Source organism: Brachionichthys hirsutus, chromosome 12 (assembly GCF_040956055.1).
Source record: "Brachionichthys hirsutus isolate HB-005 chromosome 12, CSIRO-AGI_Bhir_v1, whole genome shotgun sequence".
Lineage (NCBI taxonomy): Eukaryota > Metazoa > Chordata > Actinopteri > Lophiiformes > Brachionichthyidae > Brachionichthys > Brachionichthys hirsutus.
This window is the reverse complement of record NC_090908.1, coordinates 8,253,110-8,269,959: the sequence shown is the minus strand read 5'-3', so window position 1 is coordinate 8,269,959 and position 16,850 is coordinate 8,253,110. Positions and strand designations below refer to the sequence as shown.

At 47.6% G+C, this 16,850-nt stretch overlaps 3 protein-coding genes across 4 annotated transcripts; all 3 read left to right on the top strand.

Annotated features, from left to right (window-relative positions):
• Positions 1-231: 231 nt before the first annotated feature.
• Positions 232-3,494, top strand: LOC137902014 (tubulin alpha chain-like). The gene is made up of 4 exons (XM_068746056.1): positions 232-268; positions 1,673-1,895; positions 1,995-2,143; positions 2,239-3,494. The coding sequence occupies exons 1-4, from the start codon at positions 266-268 to the stop codon at positions 3,211-3,213; spliced, it is 1,350 nt and encodes a 449-aa protein (XP_068602157.1). The 5' UTR covers positions 232-265; the 3' UTR covers positions 3,214-3,494.
• Positions 3,495-5,426: 1,932 nt separating this feature from the next.
• Positions 5,427-8,519, top strand: LOC137902176 (tubulin alpha chain). The gene is made up of 4 exons (XM_068746242.1): positions 5,427-5,468; positions 6,850-7,072; positions 7,172-7,320; positions 7,427-8,519. The coding sequence occupies exons 1-4, from the start codon at positions 5,466-5,468 to the stop codon at positions 8,402-8,404; spliced, it is 1,353 nt and encodes a 450-aa protein (XP_068602343.1). The 5' UTR covers positions 5,427-5,465; the 3' UTR covers positions 8,405-8,519.
• Positions 8,520-9,309: 790 nt separating this feature from the next.
• Positions 9,310-16,780, top strand: dnajb2 (DnaJ heat shock protein family (Hsp40) member B2). 2 transcript variants are annotated; one of them, XM_068746244.1, is made up of 11 exons: positions 9,310-9,475; positions 10,673-10,774; positions 10,884-10,993; positions 11,148-11,201; positions 11,315-11,425; positions 11,502-11,576; positions 11,742-11,874; positions 12,627-12,697; positions 13,533-13,793; positions 15,566-15,633; positions 15,798-16,780. In XM_068746244.1, the coding sequence occupies exons 2-10, from the start codon at positions 10,710-10,712 to the stop codon at positions 15,592-15,594; spliced, it is 909 nt and encodes a 302-aa protein (XP_068602345.1). In that variant the 5' UTR covers positions 9,310-9,475; positions 10,673-10,709; the 3' UTR covers positions 15,595-15,633; positions 15,798-16,780. The 2 variants fall into 2 exon arrangements, with proteins under 2 accessions (XP_068602345.1, XP_068602344.1); XM_068746243.1 differs by having other exon boundaries at positions 13,533-14,028.
• The last annotated feature ends 70 nt before the right edge of the window (positions 16,781-16,850 follow it).

Below are 16,850 nucleotides of genomic sequence, written 5' to 3'. Positions count from 1 at the left end.
AATGTTTATTTTGCATCACTATGCATATAATCTCAACCTGAAAGACAAGGCGGAAATACGCAAGGCAAGATAACATAACGGAGTTTTTCTTTGTCTGAAATAAAAAAGCGCCCCTCCCTCCCGCTAATGCGCTGTGCCGCTACTTCCGGTACTCCCGCCCCGCCCCCTCCACATCCTAGCCTATATAATCCCCGACCCGCCCCCCCCCCCTCATTTCTGACTTGTGTCTGAAGCCTCTGCGTCGATCGAAGGAAAAGCAGACAAGATGGTGAGTAACGGCTCAGCCGGTGACGCAGCACGGAAATGTGATTCTCTGTCGTCCGGCGTTTTCTTCTCTCTGCTTCTCCTCGTTACGTGGATGAAATGGCTTGATTTAAAAAGCCTCTTTTTTTTGATAATTTGAAGGTTAATTATATGAAAAGTGCTGCGTGTTCATAGTTTAAAGCTGAATGCGTGGTTAAAGCGACGTTTAAAACTGGCGGAGGTCGCATAAATTACATAAACGCGCCTGTAAAATGTCGGGCAGGAGATGGATAAAATTAGATTGGGCTCTTTCTCATTTTCATATTGTTGCGTGTTTTTACAGATGGAGATAAATCAGAAAAACGCATGAATAGCTCAGCAGTACTGGAGGCTTAGGCGCGTGTGTGTGGGAGAATAATTTTAATCTTAACAATGAGGGAGTGATTGGGTTGTGGGGGGGGGGGGGGGGGGTGAAAAGAGGAGTGGTCCGATCTGGGCAGCCATTTTGCAGTTGTTGGGATTTTTGTTGGTCTGAGGGAGATGTGGAGGGAGGGGGGGGGGGGGGCTGGCCCGTTAACCACTCTGCAGCTGCGAGGGATGGGAGCGGGGGGAGGGGAGAGAGACAGAAGGGGGGGGGGGAGCGGGGGAGTTCATTGCAGCTTCTTGCCTCTGGCCACGAGGCGCCTCGGGTAAACGCCATCAAACTGGGTCTCAGGCGGAGACGCTTGGTTTCTGGCCCGGGGGGGGGGGGGGGTCGAGCAGGCTGGATCTCCTCTCCCAGAGCTGCCTAGAATACAAGTTCTTGCTTCCTCCAAGGCCCTGAGAGCTGCCGGCACGCCTTTGTTAGCTTCTCCCTCTCCAGCCTGAGTGCAGACGCCGATCCGGAGACTGTTAAAAGATATAAAGTAAAATCTATAAAAGGAACATGGTCGCCGGGGAGCTTCAGTGAGATGCAGTCGGAACCTCCCCGGTTGATAATGTGGGTACTGATCGGTATTGATGAATGGCATTTATACACAGCTGGAGTCGCATCAGGCGTAAATGAGAATGTACTTTGATTTGCGTAAGTGGAATAGCACGCCTGTGAGTTTAGCCCGGCCGGCCCGTGCCCCGCCCCTCCGGCCCATGCCCCGCCCCTCCGGCCCATGCCCCGCCCCTCCGCACAACGGCTCAGGAATTATTTTTTTTCCCACCGAGGCTAATGTTGGAAAATTATCCCGTCGGCTCAAATGACGAAGGCGAATCCTTGATGCGCTTCCTGAAGGGGCTCAAATCGCCCGTCCAGAACCGACCGCGCCGTTTCCTGGCGCTTCTCCCGTTGCTCCGCCTCCAGTGGGTTTTGTGAAGCGTTGCTGATGTTCCATTCACCGGTGGAAACGAACGCACGGGCAAAACCGTAACGTGTCTCTCTCTCCTCTCCGTTCCACAGCGCGAGTGTATTTCTATGCATGTTGGCCAGGCCGGCGCCCAAATGGGCAATGCATGCTGGGAGCTGTACTGCCTGGAGCATGGAATCCAGCCTGATGGGCAGATGCCCAGTGGCAAGACGATTGGAGGAGGGGACGACTCCTTCAACACCTTCTTCAGCGAGACCGGGGCGGGGAAGCACGTTCCCAGAGCCATCTTTGTCGACCTGGAGCCGACTGTCATCGGTCGGTGATGAGCGGCCGCGGAATGAAACGTTCACTTTATCGCGCTTAAAGCGCCGGAAATAGAAGAACGAGGCCTAACATCTTATGTTTGTTTCATAGATGAGGTGCGTACAGGAACGTACCGGCAGCTGTTCCACCCTGAGCAGCTCATTACAGGCAAAGAGGACGCTGCCAACAACTACGCCCGAGGACACTACACCATCGGGAAGGAGATCATCGATGTGGTTCTGGACCGGACCCGTAAACTGGTGAGGGATCGGTACATTCTGAGCAGATCCGGAAGCCTGTCTAGATTATGTACCTGGAATGGGACTGGAGTAATCAAAGCAACATTTCCTTCCAGGCCGATCAGTGCACGGGTCTGCAGGGCTTCCTCATCTTCCACTCCTTCGGGGGAGGCACTGGCTCAGGGTTCACCTCCCTGCTGATGGAGAGACTCTCTGTTGATTACGGTAAAAAGTCAAAGCTTGAGTTTGCCGTCTACCCGGCCCCCCAGGTTTCCACAGCGGTTGTGGAGCCTTACAACTCCATCCTGACCACCCACACCACCCTGGAGCACTCTGACTGTGCCTTCATGGTGGACAACGAGGCCATTTACGACATCTGCCGCAGAAACCTGGACATCGAGCGTCCGTCATACACCAACCTGAACCGGCTCATCGGCCAGATTGTGTCTTCAATCACGGCCTCCCTTCGCTTTGATGGAGCCCTGAATGTTGACCTGACTGAGTTCCAGACCAACTTGGTGCCTTACCCTCGCATCCACTTCCCTCTGGCCACCTACGCTCCGGTCATCTCCGCTGAGAAGGCCTACCATGAGCAGCTGTCTGTCGCCGACATCACCAACGCTTGCTTTGAGCCGGCCAACCAGATGGTGAAGTGCGACCCTCGTCACGGCAAATACATGGCCTGCTGCCTGCTGTATCGCGGCGATGTGGTGCCCAAAGATGTTAACTCCGCCATCGCAGCCATCAAAACCAAGCGCACCATCCAGTTTGTGGACTGGTGCCCCACAGGCTTCAAGGTGGGCATCAACTACCAGCCTCCGACTGTGGTTCCTGGAGGAGACCTGGCTAAGGTGCAGCGGGCCGTGTGCATGCTGAGCAACACCACGGCCATCGCTGAGGCCTGGGCCCGTCTGGACCACAAGTTTGACCTCATGTACGCCAAGAGAGCCTTTGTGCACTGGTATGTAGGGGAGGGCATGGAGGAGGGAGAGTTCTCTGAGGCCAGAGAAGACATGGCTGCCCTGGAGAAGGATTACGAAGAGGTTGGCACCGACAGCGTCGGGGAAGAAGATGAAGGAGAGGAATATTGACCGTCCTACACGTAATGAAAAGTAAACTTGTACTTTACAACAATTGATGGTTTGTTTTAAAATTGTGCCTTTAGTTTTTTTGTCGTGAAGACAATCTCTTAAATAATGCTGGTGAAAGACAATACAGGTAGTCGTCAACTTACAGTCTATGCGGCGTATGAGAGTTCGACTTTACGACTGCACTCGTCTGTTGTTGTTGTTTTTATCCGTTTACGATGTGTTTTTACGACATACCGGAACGCGTACAGGAACTTACCGGCGTTCTCACCCACGATGTCTGCCCAGGGGAAATTGTCTCTCCTCCTCTTTTACTGTATCGTGACGCAGCATAATATTACTTATGGTAATGGAACGACTTATGACCAAGTCGACTAACGGCAAAACCCTCAGAACCAATTGTGGTTGTAAGTCAAAGACTGCCTGTAAATACGATTTTAATTATCAAGGATTATGTAAGGAAAAAAAAACTGTATCTGGAAATAAGTTGTCCCATGAAGAACTTGGATGTGATCTACGGTTAAACAGAAGGTAGAGATATTCTGTGTAGACTGTAACATTCAGAATCCCTAATTATAAAAATTCATTGAACAGTCTTGTCAGAAAATACGACATTTTACAGAAACTAGATGTTTTCCTGAAACTAGATGATATCACTCTGTAAGATGATACGTTTCTATTCAAAGCGAAGAGTCTCCGGTCCAACATTGTCCCTTGTTGGGACGTCTCTTCCTGCTGAACTATATGAGAAACCTAACCCTCTCTTCCGTGACCCTCCCCCCACTGTCCCCCTCCCTTGTGGAATGCAAATTGTGAAAAGGCTCCTGTGTCCCATTCAGCTGTGACTTTGTGTGAGTGGGCGAGATTGTTGGTGCAGCTCCTACCCGCAGAGCGGCCTAAAGCAACAATAGGACCCCGGCTATTCGTTCAACAGCCCTGTGATAGGAAGGTGGTTGAAAAGTCACATCGCAGATAAGCAAAAAGCTGGCCGTGACAGTTTTCTGTAGTTTTCTTCTTCTTCCACATTTCAGTGGTGAATTCTTTGTTATCGTTCTTTACTGATTATAATGAACTCTTTCATAATTCCATGCAAGTTTCCATAATGTCGTGTAATTTTTTTTGACTTTAACAAAATCCTTAAGGCCTCACTGCTCATTATTTAAAAATCGGATGCTTCATTCATGGAATGAACTTCAATAAAGGACATTACACATGTCAATATTGTGTCATTATCAAATCGGGGTCATTTGTCCGTCCGTCCATCCGTCCGTGAGGCAGCCAACGCATTATAATATTTATTTTATTTGGATATAATAATAATCTAAAGGTAATAATATAATATAATTCAAAGGATATAAAAAAAACACACAACATACATAAACTCACAAAACAATTATGGTAGTTCATAACCAAATAAGTGGATCAGTCTACTACAACTCTAATTTCACAAAACTGAATAGAATTCAGATTAATCTGTCCGAAAAGGAGTGGGGAGAAGTAAACACTCATTTATTCCCACTCCTTTTGAAATGTTTATATTAATAACTTTCAAATTAAGCTTCCTGACCATTGTATTTCATTTGGATCGGATCCAGGATGGAGTCAGTAAAAAATAAGATTTTTTTATATTGAAAAGCCCATTTACAGATTCAAAAATGTGTTACTAATACACAAAAACTCAGATTCAATTTTATTTTTCATGATTGTGTACGTATATAAATACCAAGAACAATTATTAACCTTTTGATGATGATCCGGATCACCGTGTGGACGGTGTAAATCTAATCATGAGGGGAATGAGCTGCTCGGCGGAGGTCTGCTCTCTCTGAGCGCTTTCCTAGTTAAGTATTGTTGGTTGGTTTGTGTAAAGCACAGTTCCTCTATTTTCATACAAAACCCTTTGTGCTTTGTGTATAACTCAGAAATGCTCAAAGCAAATCCTCAAATGAGCACAAAGGAAAATATAGAGGGAAAGCAATTCTCGGGGAATGTTTATTTTGCATCACTATGCATATAATGTCAACCTGAAAGACAAGGCGGAAATGCGCAAGGCAAGATAACATAACGGAGTTTTTCTTTGTTTGAAATAAAAAAAAAGCGCCCCTCCCTCCCGCTAATGCGCTGTGCCGCTACTTCCGGTACTCCCGCCCCGCCCCCTCCACATCCTAGCCTATATAATCCCCGACCCGCCCTCCCTCCCTCATTTCTGACTTGTGTCTGAAGCCTCTGCGTCGATCGAAGGAAAAGCAGACAAGATGGTGAGTAACGGCTCAGCCGGTGACGCAGCACGGAAATGTGATTCTCTGTCGTCCGGCATTTTCTTCTCTCTGCTTCTCCTCGTTGCGTGGATGAAATGGCTTGATTTAAAAAGCCTCTTTTTTTTGATAATTTGAAGGTTAATTATATGAAAAGTGCTGCGTGTTCATAGTTTAAAGCTGAATGCGTGGTTAAAGCGACGTTTAAAACTGGGGGAGGTCGCATAAATTACATTCGCACGCCTGTAAAATGTCGGGCAGGAGATGGATAAAATTAAATTGGGCTCTTTCTCATTTTCATGTTGTTGCGTGTTTTTACAGATGGAGATAAATCAGAAAAACGCATGAATAGCTCAGCAGTACTGGAGGCTTAGGCGCGTGTGTGTGGGAGAATAATTTTAATCTTAACAATGAGGGAGTGATTGGGTTGTGGGGGGGGGGGGGGGGGTAAAAAGAGGAGTGGTCCGATCTGTGCAGCCATTTTGCAGTTGTTGGGATTTTTGTTGGTCTGAGGGAGATGTGGGGGGGGGGGGGGGGGGCTGGCCCGTTAACCGCTCTGCAGCTGCGAGGGATGGGAGCGGGGGGAGGGGAGAGAGACAGGAGGGGGGGGGGGGGAGCGGGGGAGTTCATTGCAGCTTCTTGCCTCTGGCCACGAAGCGCCTCGGGTAAGCGCCATCAAACCGGGTCTCAGGCGGGGACGCTTGGTTTCTGGCCCGGGGGGGGGGGGGGGGGGGGGGGCCGGATCTCCTCTCCCAGAGCTGCCTAGAATACAAGTTCTTGCTTCCTCCAAGGCCCTGAGAGCTGCCGGCACGCCTTTGTTAGCTTTTCCCTCTCCGGCCTGAGTGCAGACGCCGATCCAGAGACTGTTAAAAGATATAAAGTAAAATCTATAAAAGGAACATGGTCGCCGGGGAGCTTCAGTGAGATGCAGTCGGAACCTCCCCGGTTGATAATGTGGGTACTGATCGGTATTGATGAATGGCATTTATACACAGCTGGAGTCGCATCAGGCGTAAATGAGAATGTACTTTGATTTGCGTAAGTGGGATAGCGCGCCTGTGAGTTTAGCCCGGCTGGCCCGTGCCCCGCCCCTCCGGCCCATGCCCCGCCCCTCCGCACAACGGCTCAGGAATTATTTTTTTTCCCACCGAGGCTAATGTTGGAAAATTATCCCGTCGGCTCAAATGACGAAGGCAAATCCTTAATGCGCTTCCTGAAGGGGCTCAAATCGCCCGTCCGGAACCGACCGCACCGTTTCCTGGCGCTTCTCCCGTTGCTCCGCCTCCAGTGGGTTTTGTGAAACGTTGCTGATGTTCCGTTCACCGGTGGAAACGAACGCACGGGCAAAACCGTAACGTGTCTCTCTCTCCTCTCCGTTCCGCAGCGCGAGTGTATTTCTATGCATGTTGGCCAGGCCGGCGCCCAAATGGGCAATGCATGCTGGGAGCTGTACTGCCTGGAACATGGAATCCAGCCTGATGGGCAGATGCCCAGTGGCAAGACGATTGGAGGAGGAGACGACTCCTTCAACACTTTCTTCAGCGAGACCGGGGCGGGGAAGCACGTTCCCAGAGCCATCTTTGTCGACCTGGAGCCGACTGTCATCGGTCGGTGATGAGCGGCCGCGGAATGAAACGTTCACTTTATTGCGCTTAAAGCGCCGGAAATAGAAGAACGAGGCCTAACATCTTATGTTTGTTTCATAGATGAGGTGCGTACAGGAACGTACCGGCAGCTGTTCCACCCTGAGCAGCTCATTACAGGCAAAGAGGACGCTGCCAACAACTACGCCCGAGGACACTACACCATCGGGAAGGAGATCATCGATGTGGTTCTGGACCGGACCCGTAAACTGGTGAGGGATCGGTACATTCTGAGCAGATCCAGTGCTCGATTTGAAGCCTGTCTAGATTATGTACCTGGAATGGGACTGGAGTAATCAAAGCACCGTTTCCTTCCAGGCCGATCAGTGCACGGGTCTGCAGGGCTTCCTCATCTTCCACTCCTTCGGGGGAGGCACTGGCTCAGGGTTCACCTCCCTGCTGATGGAGAGACTCTCTGTTGATTACGGTAAAAAGTCAAAGCTTGAGTTTGCCGTCTACCCGGCCCCCCAGGTTTCCACAGCGGTTGTGGAGCCTTACAACTCCATCCTGACCACCCACACCACCCTGGAGCACTCTGACTGTGCCTTCATGGTGGACAACGAGGCCATTTACGACATCTGCCGCAGAAACCTGGACATCGAGCGTCCGTCGTACACCAACCTGAACCGGCTCATCGGCCAGATTGTGTCTTCGATCACAGCCTCCCTTCGCTTTGATGGAGCCCTGAATGTTGACCTGACTGAGTTCCAGACCAACTTGGTGCCTTACCCTCGCATCCACTTCCCTCTGGCCACCTACGCTCCGGTCATCTCCGCTGAGAAGGCCTACCATGAGCAGCTGTCTGTCGCCGACATCACCAACGCTTGCTTTGAGCCGGCCAACCAGATGGTGAAGTGCGACCCTCGTCACGGCAAATACATGGCCTGCTGCCTGCTGTATCGCGGCGATGTGGTGCCCAAAGATGTTAACTCCGCCATCGCAGCCATCAAAACCAAGCGCACCATCCAGTTTGTGGACTGGTGCCCCACAGGCTTCAAGGTGGGCATCAACTACCAGCCTCCGACTGTGGTTCCTGGAGGAGACCTGGCTAAGGTGCAGCGGGCCGTGTGCATGCTGAGCAACACCACGGCCATCGCTGAGGCCTGGGCCCGTCTGGACCACAAGTTTGACCTCATGTACGCCAAGAGAGCCTTTGTGCACTGGTATGTCGGGGAGGGCATGGAGGAGGGAGAGTTCTCTGAGGCCAGAGAAGACATGGCTGCCCTGGAGAAGGATTACGAAGAGGTTGGCACCGACAGCGTCGGGGAAGAAGATGAAGAGGGAGAGGAATACTAAAGGGTCAAAGGTCACTGAAGTTCTGCCATCCCTGGCTCGTTGAGAACGTTCAACGTTCCCAACATTCTTGTAACGTTTGGTGTTCAATCTGCCTTCATTAAAAAGTCAGCATGAACCTGTTCTGTGAATTTGTGATTATTACAATCTCTCCAGGATTACTAGTAATGTTGGGTAAACCACAAAATTCATAATGACTGTGAAACAGGAGTTGTGATGTAGCATGACACGGCCGCCGGACTCTATTGTTAATGATTGATTATTTATGGGATGGCTTTAAGCTCGGTGCCTACAATCAAGCATGTGCAGCAAAGGCCTCTGAAAGCTGGTGGGGTTCACCACGGACCGACTCCAGAGCTGTGGGCCTGCAGCTCTCTGTGTCCGGCTCCTCCTGCAGCGCCATTGCTAAGTGTTGGACTGCAGCAGGTGTCCCGCTGTGAGCAGGTAGGCTCAGACGGTGAACGCTGGGAGGTGCGTTTGTGCTTAATGGCCCCGGCACCATCCCTGAATGCAAGGCCAGAAGGCTCAGAAGCACGGATGAGTATGGCTAATGTTCTTATATCAGTGTAAGCCATGACTAGTAAGGGTCACAAAAGCAAAAATGTATAATAAAATACTTATTTTGTGTCAAAATTCTTGTCAGGTGGGGATACATTTTGCAGCATGTTAATTTATGGGTCCTTGAATGACCGATATCCTGTAAGTTGTAGAAAGCCAAAGACCACGTGACCCATAATTAAACTCTTCTCCACGTGCTCATTAGAATATTTAAAGTAGCAACAGAATGGCCTCCCCAAGGATCACTGATCTATTTTGTTGGGTGAGACCACACGACAAACAGGGGTGTTCTCGACGCTCACGGTGACGTCATCTCGTTTTCCCGATGGCCAGCGTGGAGTGGAGTGGAGTGGAGCGGACCGCACTGACTGCAGACATTTTGCGAAGTTGGAAAGTACTCGAGCAGAGTGGGGAGGAGTCCGTCACGGAGAAAAAGGGGGACTGGCGTGCGTTCCGTGGGCTCATAACTAATTCATACGGGCCCGAACCTGGACGGATTTAGCCGAAACATTTACGGTAAGTCTTTAATAATGGTAACGGTAAGCTTTAATTAATGCTGGCAAATTACTGCTAACCACAGCTAGCATCCGCAGCATAAAAAAAGATGTCCGACTTGACGATATTAAGAAATATCGCGTAAAGAAAATGCCAAATAACGCTATTAAAGCTGCAGCATTGAGCGTGTTTACGTAATGTCGGCGCCGCCTTCGCGGTCACGTGATGTTTCAGCAGGCCTCTGCCATCCTGTGATCAGACGCTGTGACGACATAAATGGCAATAATACTATACTGTACACGGAAAATATATTAGTTAAAAAAAGAAAAGAAAAATAAATCCACCTCATTTAATTTGTTCGCATTAAAAGTCGGTTTCACTCCGTTTTTCGACTTAAACGTAAGCTTTCATTCGAAAAAGTTCGTTTAATGTTTAAAACATTTTTTTTTTTAATAATCACGAGTTCACAAGATCAGTGTAAGAAACTGATTTGTGTTTGCGTGAATCGGTGTGAAAACGCTCTCAGACCATATTTCCCCCACATTATGCCCATAGATGGGAGGCTTTCATCACAGCATTGATTCTCGTCTATCTAAATAGCAATCCATGACTCATCGCTTCCCTGATTTCTGCTGACTCATCGGTAAAACTATCTCTCCTGAATGAATGAAGAGAAACAAGACTTAAATCCACCAGGACTTCTTTAACGTCAGTAACAATTACTTCATACATTTATTTCAGTCGCGCTTCTCTACAAGCTAAAGTGAATTCACATGAAACAACAGGGAAAAAATAAAATAAAAAATCAGCAGGACTTTAAGCTTTAAATTAATACACCCGGGTGGGTATTAATTTAAAGATGACAGATTTTGCCAGGACAACATACGTAAATAGTCGAAGTAGGTTGAGTCACAATAGGAGTGTAAGTTGTCAATTAACTTTTATACAATTTTATTTCAATTAAATAAACCTGTGTTTATCGGCTGTTTCAATATGAGAAAACAAAGGACAAACATTTCTTTGAGTTTATTTATGATTACTTATATATAGGTAGCTAAATAAAACAATTGCAATGACTCACTTCTTATATGGCCACTGATCTGCAAATGGAATTAGTAAAGTATTAATTATTAAAATGGAAACAGACTATTTTCTTTATACGGTTTTGAAATTTAGGAAATAACACCAGGTCATATTTACTGGATATATTCTTAACAGGGGGGCACTTTGATGAGGAGTGAGGAGGAGGAGCACCATGGTGGATTACTATGACATCCTGGGAGTGCCTGGGACAGCTTCTCTGGATGACATCAAGAAGGCGTGAGTATCTTCTATCGGTGTTTGGCTTTTCACAGCGCAGTGCGCATCTTTAGCTATGCATGCTTATTTATTTTATATTGGAGTGAGTGTTTTTGTGGCATGTGGTCAGGTACAGGAAGATGGCACTGAAATGGCACCCAGACAAAAATCAAGACAACAAGGAGGAGTCGGAGAGAAAGTTCAAAGACATATCCGAGGCCTATGAGGTCCTCTCGGACAGTAAGTCCGCCTGTTGTAGACTCCTCTGTGTGATGATGTCAGCCTCCTCAGAGAGGAATTCTCTCTTGAATCAACCTTTACTACATGGACGTTTGGTGTTTCAGGCTTTTTTTTTTTTGTTCCATCTAAATAGAAGCCTGTTCTTCTGTTGCAGAGAGTAAGCGTGACGAGTATGACAGCCGTGGAAATGACAGAATGCAAGATAGAGGTAAATAAAAAACCTTCTCTCAGATATTATATTGTGCATTTTTTCTTTTGCCCCTAATATGTTTTCTTCTCGCACTTTTTCTCCACCTGGTTCTGACGATTTTAACCCCACAGGTTTCCCCAGTCCAGACCTTTCATCAGATTTCCCAGGTTTCAGCTTCCGCAGCCCGATGGATGTGTTCAACGAGTTCTTTTTCAGTCAGATTCCCATTAATAACCTCTTAGGTAAGTTATACGCAGTACATGTGTGGGCTGTACTGTGCTGGTACCCCAACAGAGGACTCTCTCTTTTTTCCTCCAGGTAACTTCACCTCCTTTGAAAGCTCACCTTCTCACACCGGACCTGGCGCTTTCTTTTCGTTTCCTTCAGGAAGAGGTAAACCGTTTAAGCAGCATTCCGGTTAAGGAGTGACGAGGAGCAACATGGCAGATCATCCTGTGTGTTTTGTGGAAGACAAAAGGGTCACTTTTCTCTCTGTGAACGGAGTTTCTGAAATAATACATTGACACTGATTCCCCTCTTTCCTTGTCCTCCTTTCAGCTGACTTTACCTCCTTCTCCTCTTCCTTCGGGGGTCTGGATGGGATGAACAGCATGAGTGGAGGTTCAAACAAATTCACATCCGTGTCTACATCCACTCGCATCGTAAATGGGAAACGCACCATTACCAAAAAGTATGTCGTTCCGACCCCAGAAATATCGATTTGATTCTCTCCCTCCCTGAATTTTGAGTGCAGCTGCAGAATCTTCGCCGCCACATCGCTCATCAGATGGTGCCATTTTCCCTCTGAGTAACTGCACAATCTCACATTACTGTATTTAAATGTTGCATGGTGGTGCAGCGAGTAGCGCTGTTGCCTCACAGCAAGAAAGGTCAGAGGTTCAAATCTAACTTGGGGCCTTTCTGTGAGGAGTTTGCATGTTCTCCCCGTGCCTGCGCGGGAGAACTCCGGGTTCTCCGGCTTCCTCCCGCCACCAAAAACATGCAAATTAGGTGAATTGTTTACGCTAAATTGTCCGTAGATGAGCGTGTGTGAATTACTCTGTCTGTGTGTGGCGCCTGTGATGAACTGGCGCCTTGTCCGGGGTGTGCCCCGCCTCTCGCCCATAGACTGCTGGGATAGGCTCCAAGTAGATCATGAGACCCGACTTTCCAACATTTTGCGTGGTAAAAATGTTATTCTATTTGCATACATTTACACTGCACATGTGTGCGTATTAACCCACAACGCCGCAGCCAGTGCATTCCGATTGTCGCAACAGCGATGACTCGTCGCAAAAACACTTACTTTAAAATTTCCGAAAGCCCGTCGTCACTCCGAGTCGTCGTTAGGTGAGGACCATCTGTATCTGAATAATTTATTCATTTGACTACGCAAACGGACAGAAACATTTAAATATTGCCACGCATCTGTCATTCCTACAGGACAAAGGAAAACGGGCAGGAAAGAACAGAGATAGAGGAGGACGGGGTGTTACAGAAAGTCCTGATTAATGGTGAGACCCACACACTGGGGACATTTTATGCGATACTTGCCTTCCCCTTCACCAGCAAACCTTGAACAGTTCATTCCACGATTGGAATTACACAAACGAGATCCGTAGCTTTACCCGAATCCTGTAAATTCACCGACATTTTCAGCACAAGCAAGATTCATGCAATAGATCCACCTAGTCTGTGCGCATGGTGCCTCATGTTGCCTCATGGTGCTTCATGGTGCTTCATGGTGCTTCATGTTGCCTCATGGTGCTTCATGATGCCTCATGTTGCCTCATGTTGCCTCATGGTGCTTCATGATGCCTCATGTTGCCTCATGTTGCCTCATGGTGCTTCATGATGCCTCATGTTGCCTCATGTTGCCTCATGGTGCTTCATGGTGCTTCATGATGCCTCATGTTGCCTCATGGTGCCTCATGGTGCCTCATGGTGCTTCATGATGCCTCATGTTGCCTCGTGGTGCCTCATGGTGCCTCATGGTGCCTCATGGTGCCTCATGGTGCTTCATGTTGCCTCATGATGCCTCATGTTGCCTCATGTTGCCTCATGGTGCCTCATGGTGCCTCATGGTGCCTAATGGTGCTTCATGATGCCTCATGTTGCCTCATGGTGCCTCATGGTGCTTCATGATGCCTCATGTTGCCTCATGTTGCCTCATGGTGCCTCGTGGTGCCTCATGTTGCCTCATGGTGCTTCATGGTGCCTCGTGGTGCCTCATATTACCTCGTGTTGCCTCATGGTGCATCGTGGTGCCTCATGTTGCCTCATGGTGCCTCATGTTGCCTCATATTGCGTCGTGTTGCCTCATGGTTCCTCGTGTCGTGTCATTTCTAGGTGTGGAGGATGATTTGGCCCTCGCGCTGGAGCTGAGCCGAAGGGAGTCACAGTTCCATCGGACCCCACTTGAGTCCGGCACATGTGGCGTGACCTCTACGGGCACAAATCAATCGTTTGCCTTCTTCAACCACGAGCCTGAGGGAAGCAGCGACGGCAGCGATGATGGAGACGATGAAGACGATGAAGATCTACAGGCGGCTTTGGCGTTTAGTCTGTCAGAGGCCCAGCAGAGAGCGGCTGTGAATAACTTCTTCTCAGGTGCTGGGGACGGGGTCGGAGCCAAGAGCGATGCAAGTGGTGGCCGTCAGGGAAGGGATGTTCAGACTACAAACATGTCTGCAGCCGATAGTGGGAAGATAGTCGCTGGGGGGGGCGATGAGGAGAGGAAGCCTAAAGGAGACTCGGGGCCTGGAGGCCGAGGGGAAGCGGAGGGGAATGAAAGCTTCTCTCCTGAGTCATCCGCAACTTCCAGCAGCACGAAAAAGAAAAACAAGTGCGGCTGCGTAGTCGGCTAATGCAGTGTGTGTGTGTGTGTGTTTTGACTGCCTTATTCTTTACCACTGACCTCAGCATTGTGCCAACAAGCCTGACTGTAATGTGATGTGACTGGCTGACTAACGGTGTCCCAGCGAATCACAAAGCTTTCCTGCAGGGTGAACACGCCCTAAAAAGAAAAGCGTTTTAAAATTCATTGATCAATACAGATCAATACATTCAACGTAGGATATTTTACATATGAACATGTTATAGAAACACCGCAGAGAATAATGACGTAACACAAAGAACCAAAGGGGAGTTTCGCTCAGTGTCGACTGCAGGATAGTTTTTTTTTTTTTTTTGTTCCAAACCGCCAGATTAGGCTTGAAGGTGCCAGAGCTCCACTGCGCCCTCTAGTGGCGGTGAAAGCAGGCTTTAGAGTGGATTTTGGAGTCCTTATAAGGGCAGTGTTACTGAGTGTGTGTGTGTGTGTGTTTGGATCAGTGGAATGTGAAGCTCACGCTTTGCAAATGTAAATACCTCGTGAATACACACAAACCAGTGCTAATACTGCCGCAGGGCTGCAATAACACGGCCATGTTTACGCTGAAAGAGTTTCACTACAAATGTTTTCACTGCTGTACTCCGATGTTACTACCATGTGCCTATGTCAGCTAAGTAAATGTACTTTAGTCACCAAGCTGAATGCGTTTTTTGGGGGATTTATCATCCTTGCCTTTCAGCACCATCTTTGCAGATCATTGTCCAGAGGAGAATTGAGCTTGAATTGACTGGGGCCGGGTGCTGCCCCCCCCCCCCCCCCCCACTACCATTTGCCTCTGCTTTGTTTCTTCGTACACATGCTATTACTACAAGGCAACTTCTTAACCCCTCCATCAACAGCACTGCTTTTTAATTCTGACCTGAAATAAAATCCCATTAAGAACTGAACTCATTATTAAATGCATCCCAAACTGAGGAACCTGCCTTGCTTATGATTTTGCATCATGACGTTTGAGCATGTTTTTGTTTGAAGTTGAATCCCAAACACTATTAAAAAAAAAAAAGAAATTGATGAACTGTTCCATGTTAAGGGGGGGATGAGAAATAAAAGGCGAATACTGCAGTTTTTTATTCAGATATTTGTAACAAATATGAATTATTTTGCTTGTCCCTGATTTTGTTTTACTCCAGCATTATACTTGCCAACACAACTAGTATTAATGATTCATTTTATTAGTAAAAGATAAGCTACAATCATTCTCCCATTTTAATGAAGTATGAATTATATTCACACATCAGTATGTTCTCCAAATCAATGCGACCCCATGGACTGCTGCTGCTTTCCCCTCTGCCTGCATGCAAGCAGTGAAATGTTCGGCTAGTCAGTCAACAAACAAATATTTGATCATCTCTTCTGCTTTAATTAGACATTAATAAACGACATAAAGATCCTATTGTGGCATCAAAAGTGAAGAAATTGTTTCGTAAAATCTCAAGTTCATTGTAGTGTTATTGGGAGTTATTTTGTCCCACTCCGCTTCCTGTTGCAGACTCGGACATCGATGCCTTCACAAGCTAACCTGATTGGTTCTTGCTGCTGTGGCCCAACCTGCCCCAGGTAAAGAACCGGTGTGACCCCTGTAGCCCCCCCTGTCAGCCAACCCCTCTCTGACCCAAAAACCCAATCAGTTGAGATCATATGATAATGTCCCGCTGTTTTAAAACACGTGATGCTACAGTGTTTAGTTAAAGAGTGACATCCTTGTAAATCTGCTGTTTCAGGTCAAAGGTCATTTCCCCATGATGCACTTGTGTCTGCCTGGCTCCTACCTGTTGAGTGACACTTAAAAACGCGCCATTGCATTTAAGCATAAACCAAAACACAAAGGTTTTTTTTTTGTTTTGCTGCATCACATCACAATTTTATTCAGTTCACAAGTCAAAAATACATTTTTATAGGTATTTTCTATCTGTTTGCTACATGAAATAATCAATAATCAGGGTGAACTATTTACACAAATCACAAGACCGCACACTTAAAGATGATCAAACAACCCAGACAATGTACTTTGTGTGCAGGGACAGCGAGGGAGGGACTGCAGTGTGTACTTTGTACATCATCCGTTACCAAAGCACCGGCCCTGAAAGCAAACAATCATGTCAAGATAAAGCCGCGGCAGAAATCTACACACACTAGACGGTAGCGTACAACATACACAGAAACGCCACACAACCACTCAGTGGTAATGTCCGTGGAGGTTCTCAGTCGTCTCGTTCAAGGTCGATCGAAGACGTTTCAAGGCGTTCCGCTCCAACGAGTATCTAAAGTCTCGGCCCGTCTCTCAGGACTGAAGAAGCCTCTTGGATGGGAGGTGAAATGCCTTTGATGGAACTGGAACACTCAGTAGTAAATTACCTTGATCAATATCTGTGGGTGTTTGAATATTTTGGGTCACCATGTCCAGTAAAAAAAAAAAAGGTGGATGAAGAAAACATGGAGTCACGTAAACCCCAAAATAATGGCTCACTTAAAGTCTTTATTTTCCAGGAATCCAAAGTTAACCTGGACATTTCATTTGCGTTCACACGAGCGCAGGATAAGTTCCCGCTCTTTGGGGCTTCCATTTGTTGGCCTTGTTTAAATCGGCAGAAACCAGCGTTCAATTTCTACCATGATGTTGCAAAATGGAGCTTCTGCTCATATTTACACTGCAAAAAATGTTGAATGAACTTTAAATAAAACGAAGTTCCAAAATGCTTTAAAACTGCGTAGAATTGTGAAACACTGCATGCTGCAAACAAGAGCAGGCACTGCTCCGAGTGTATTTACAGCGA

What these genes read in the sequence shown, in the direction of transcription:
- LOC137902014 (XM_068746056.1), top strand. An exon ending in CCTGGAGCCGACTGTCATCG is followed by an intron (nt 1,896 to 1,994) that starts GTCGGTGATGAG and finishes TTTGTTTCATAG; the next exon opens with ATGAGGTGCGTACAGGAACG. An exon ending in TGGACCGGACCCGTAAACTG is followed by an intron (nt 2,144 to 2,238) that starts GTGAGGGATCGG and finishes ATTTCCTTCCAG; the next exon opens with GCCGATCAGTGCACGGGTCT.
- LOC137902176 (XM_068746242.1), top strand. An exon ending in CCTGGAGCCGACTGTCATCG is followed by an intron (nt 7,073 to 7,171) that starts GTCGGTGATGAG and finishes TTTGTTTCATAG; the next exon opens with ATGAGGTGCGTACAGGAACG. An exon ending in TGGACCGGACCCGTAAACTG is followed by an intron (nt 7,321 to 7,426) that starts GTGAGGGATCGG and finishes GTTTCCTTCCAG; the next exon opens with GCCGATCAGTGCACGGGTCT.
- dnajb2 (XM_068746243.1), top strand. Translation starts at nt 10,710, where the DNA reads ATGGTGGATTACTATGACATCCTGGGAGTGCCTGGGACAGCTTCTCTG. An exon ending in TGACAGAATGCAAGATAGAG is followed by an intron (nt 11,202 to 11,314) that starts GTAAATAAAAAA and finishes TTAACCCCACAG; the next exon opens with GTTTCCCCAGTCCAGACCTT. An exon ending in TTCGTTTCCTTCAGGAAGAG is followed by an intron (nt 11,577 to 11,741) that starts GTAAACCGTTTA and finishes TCCTCCTTTCAG; the next exon opens with CTGACTTTACCTCCTTCTCC.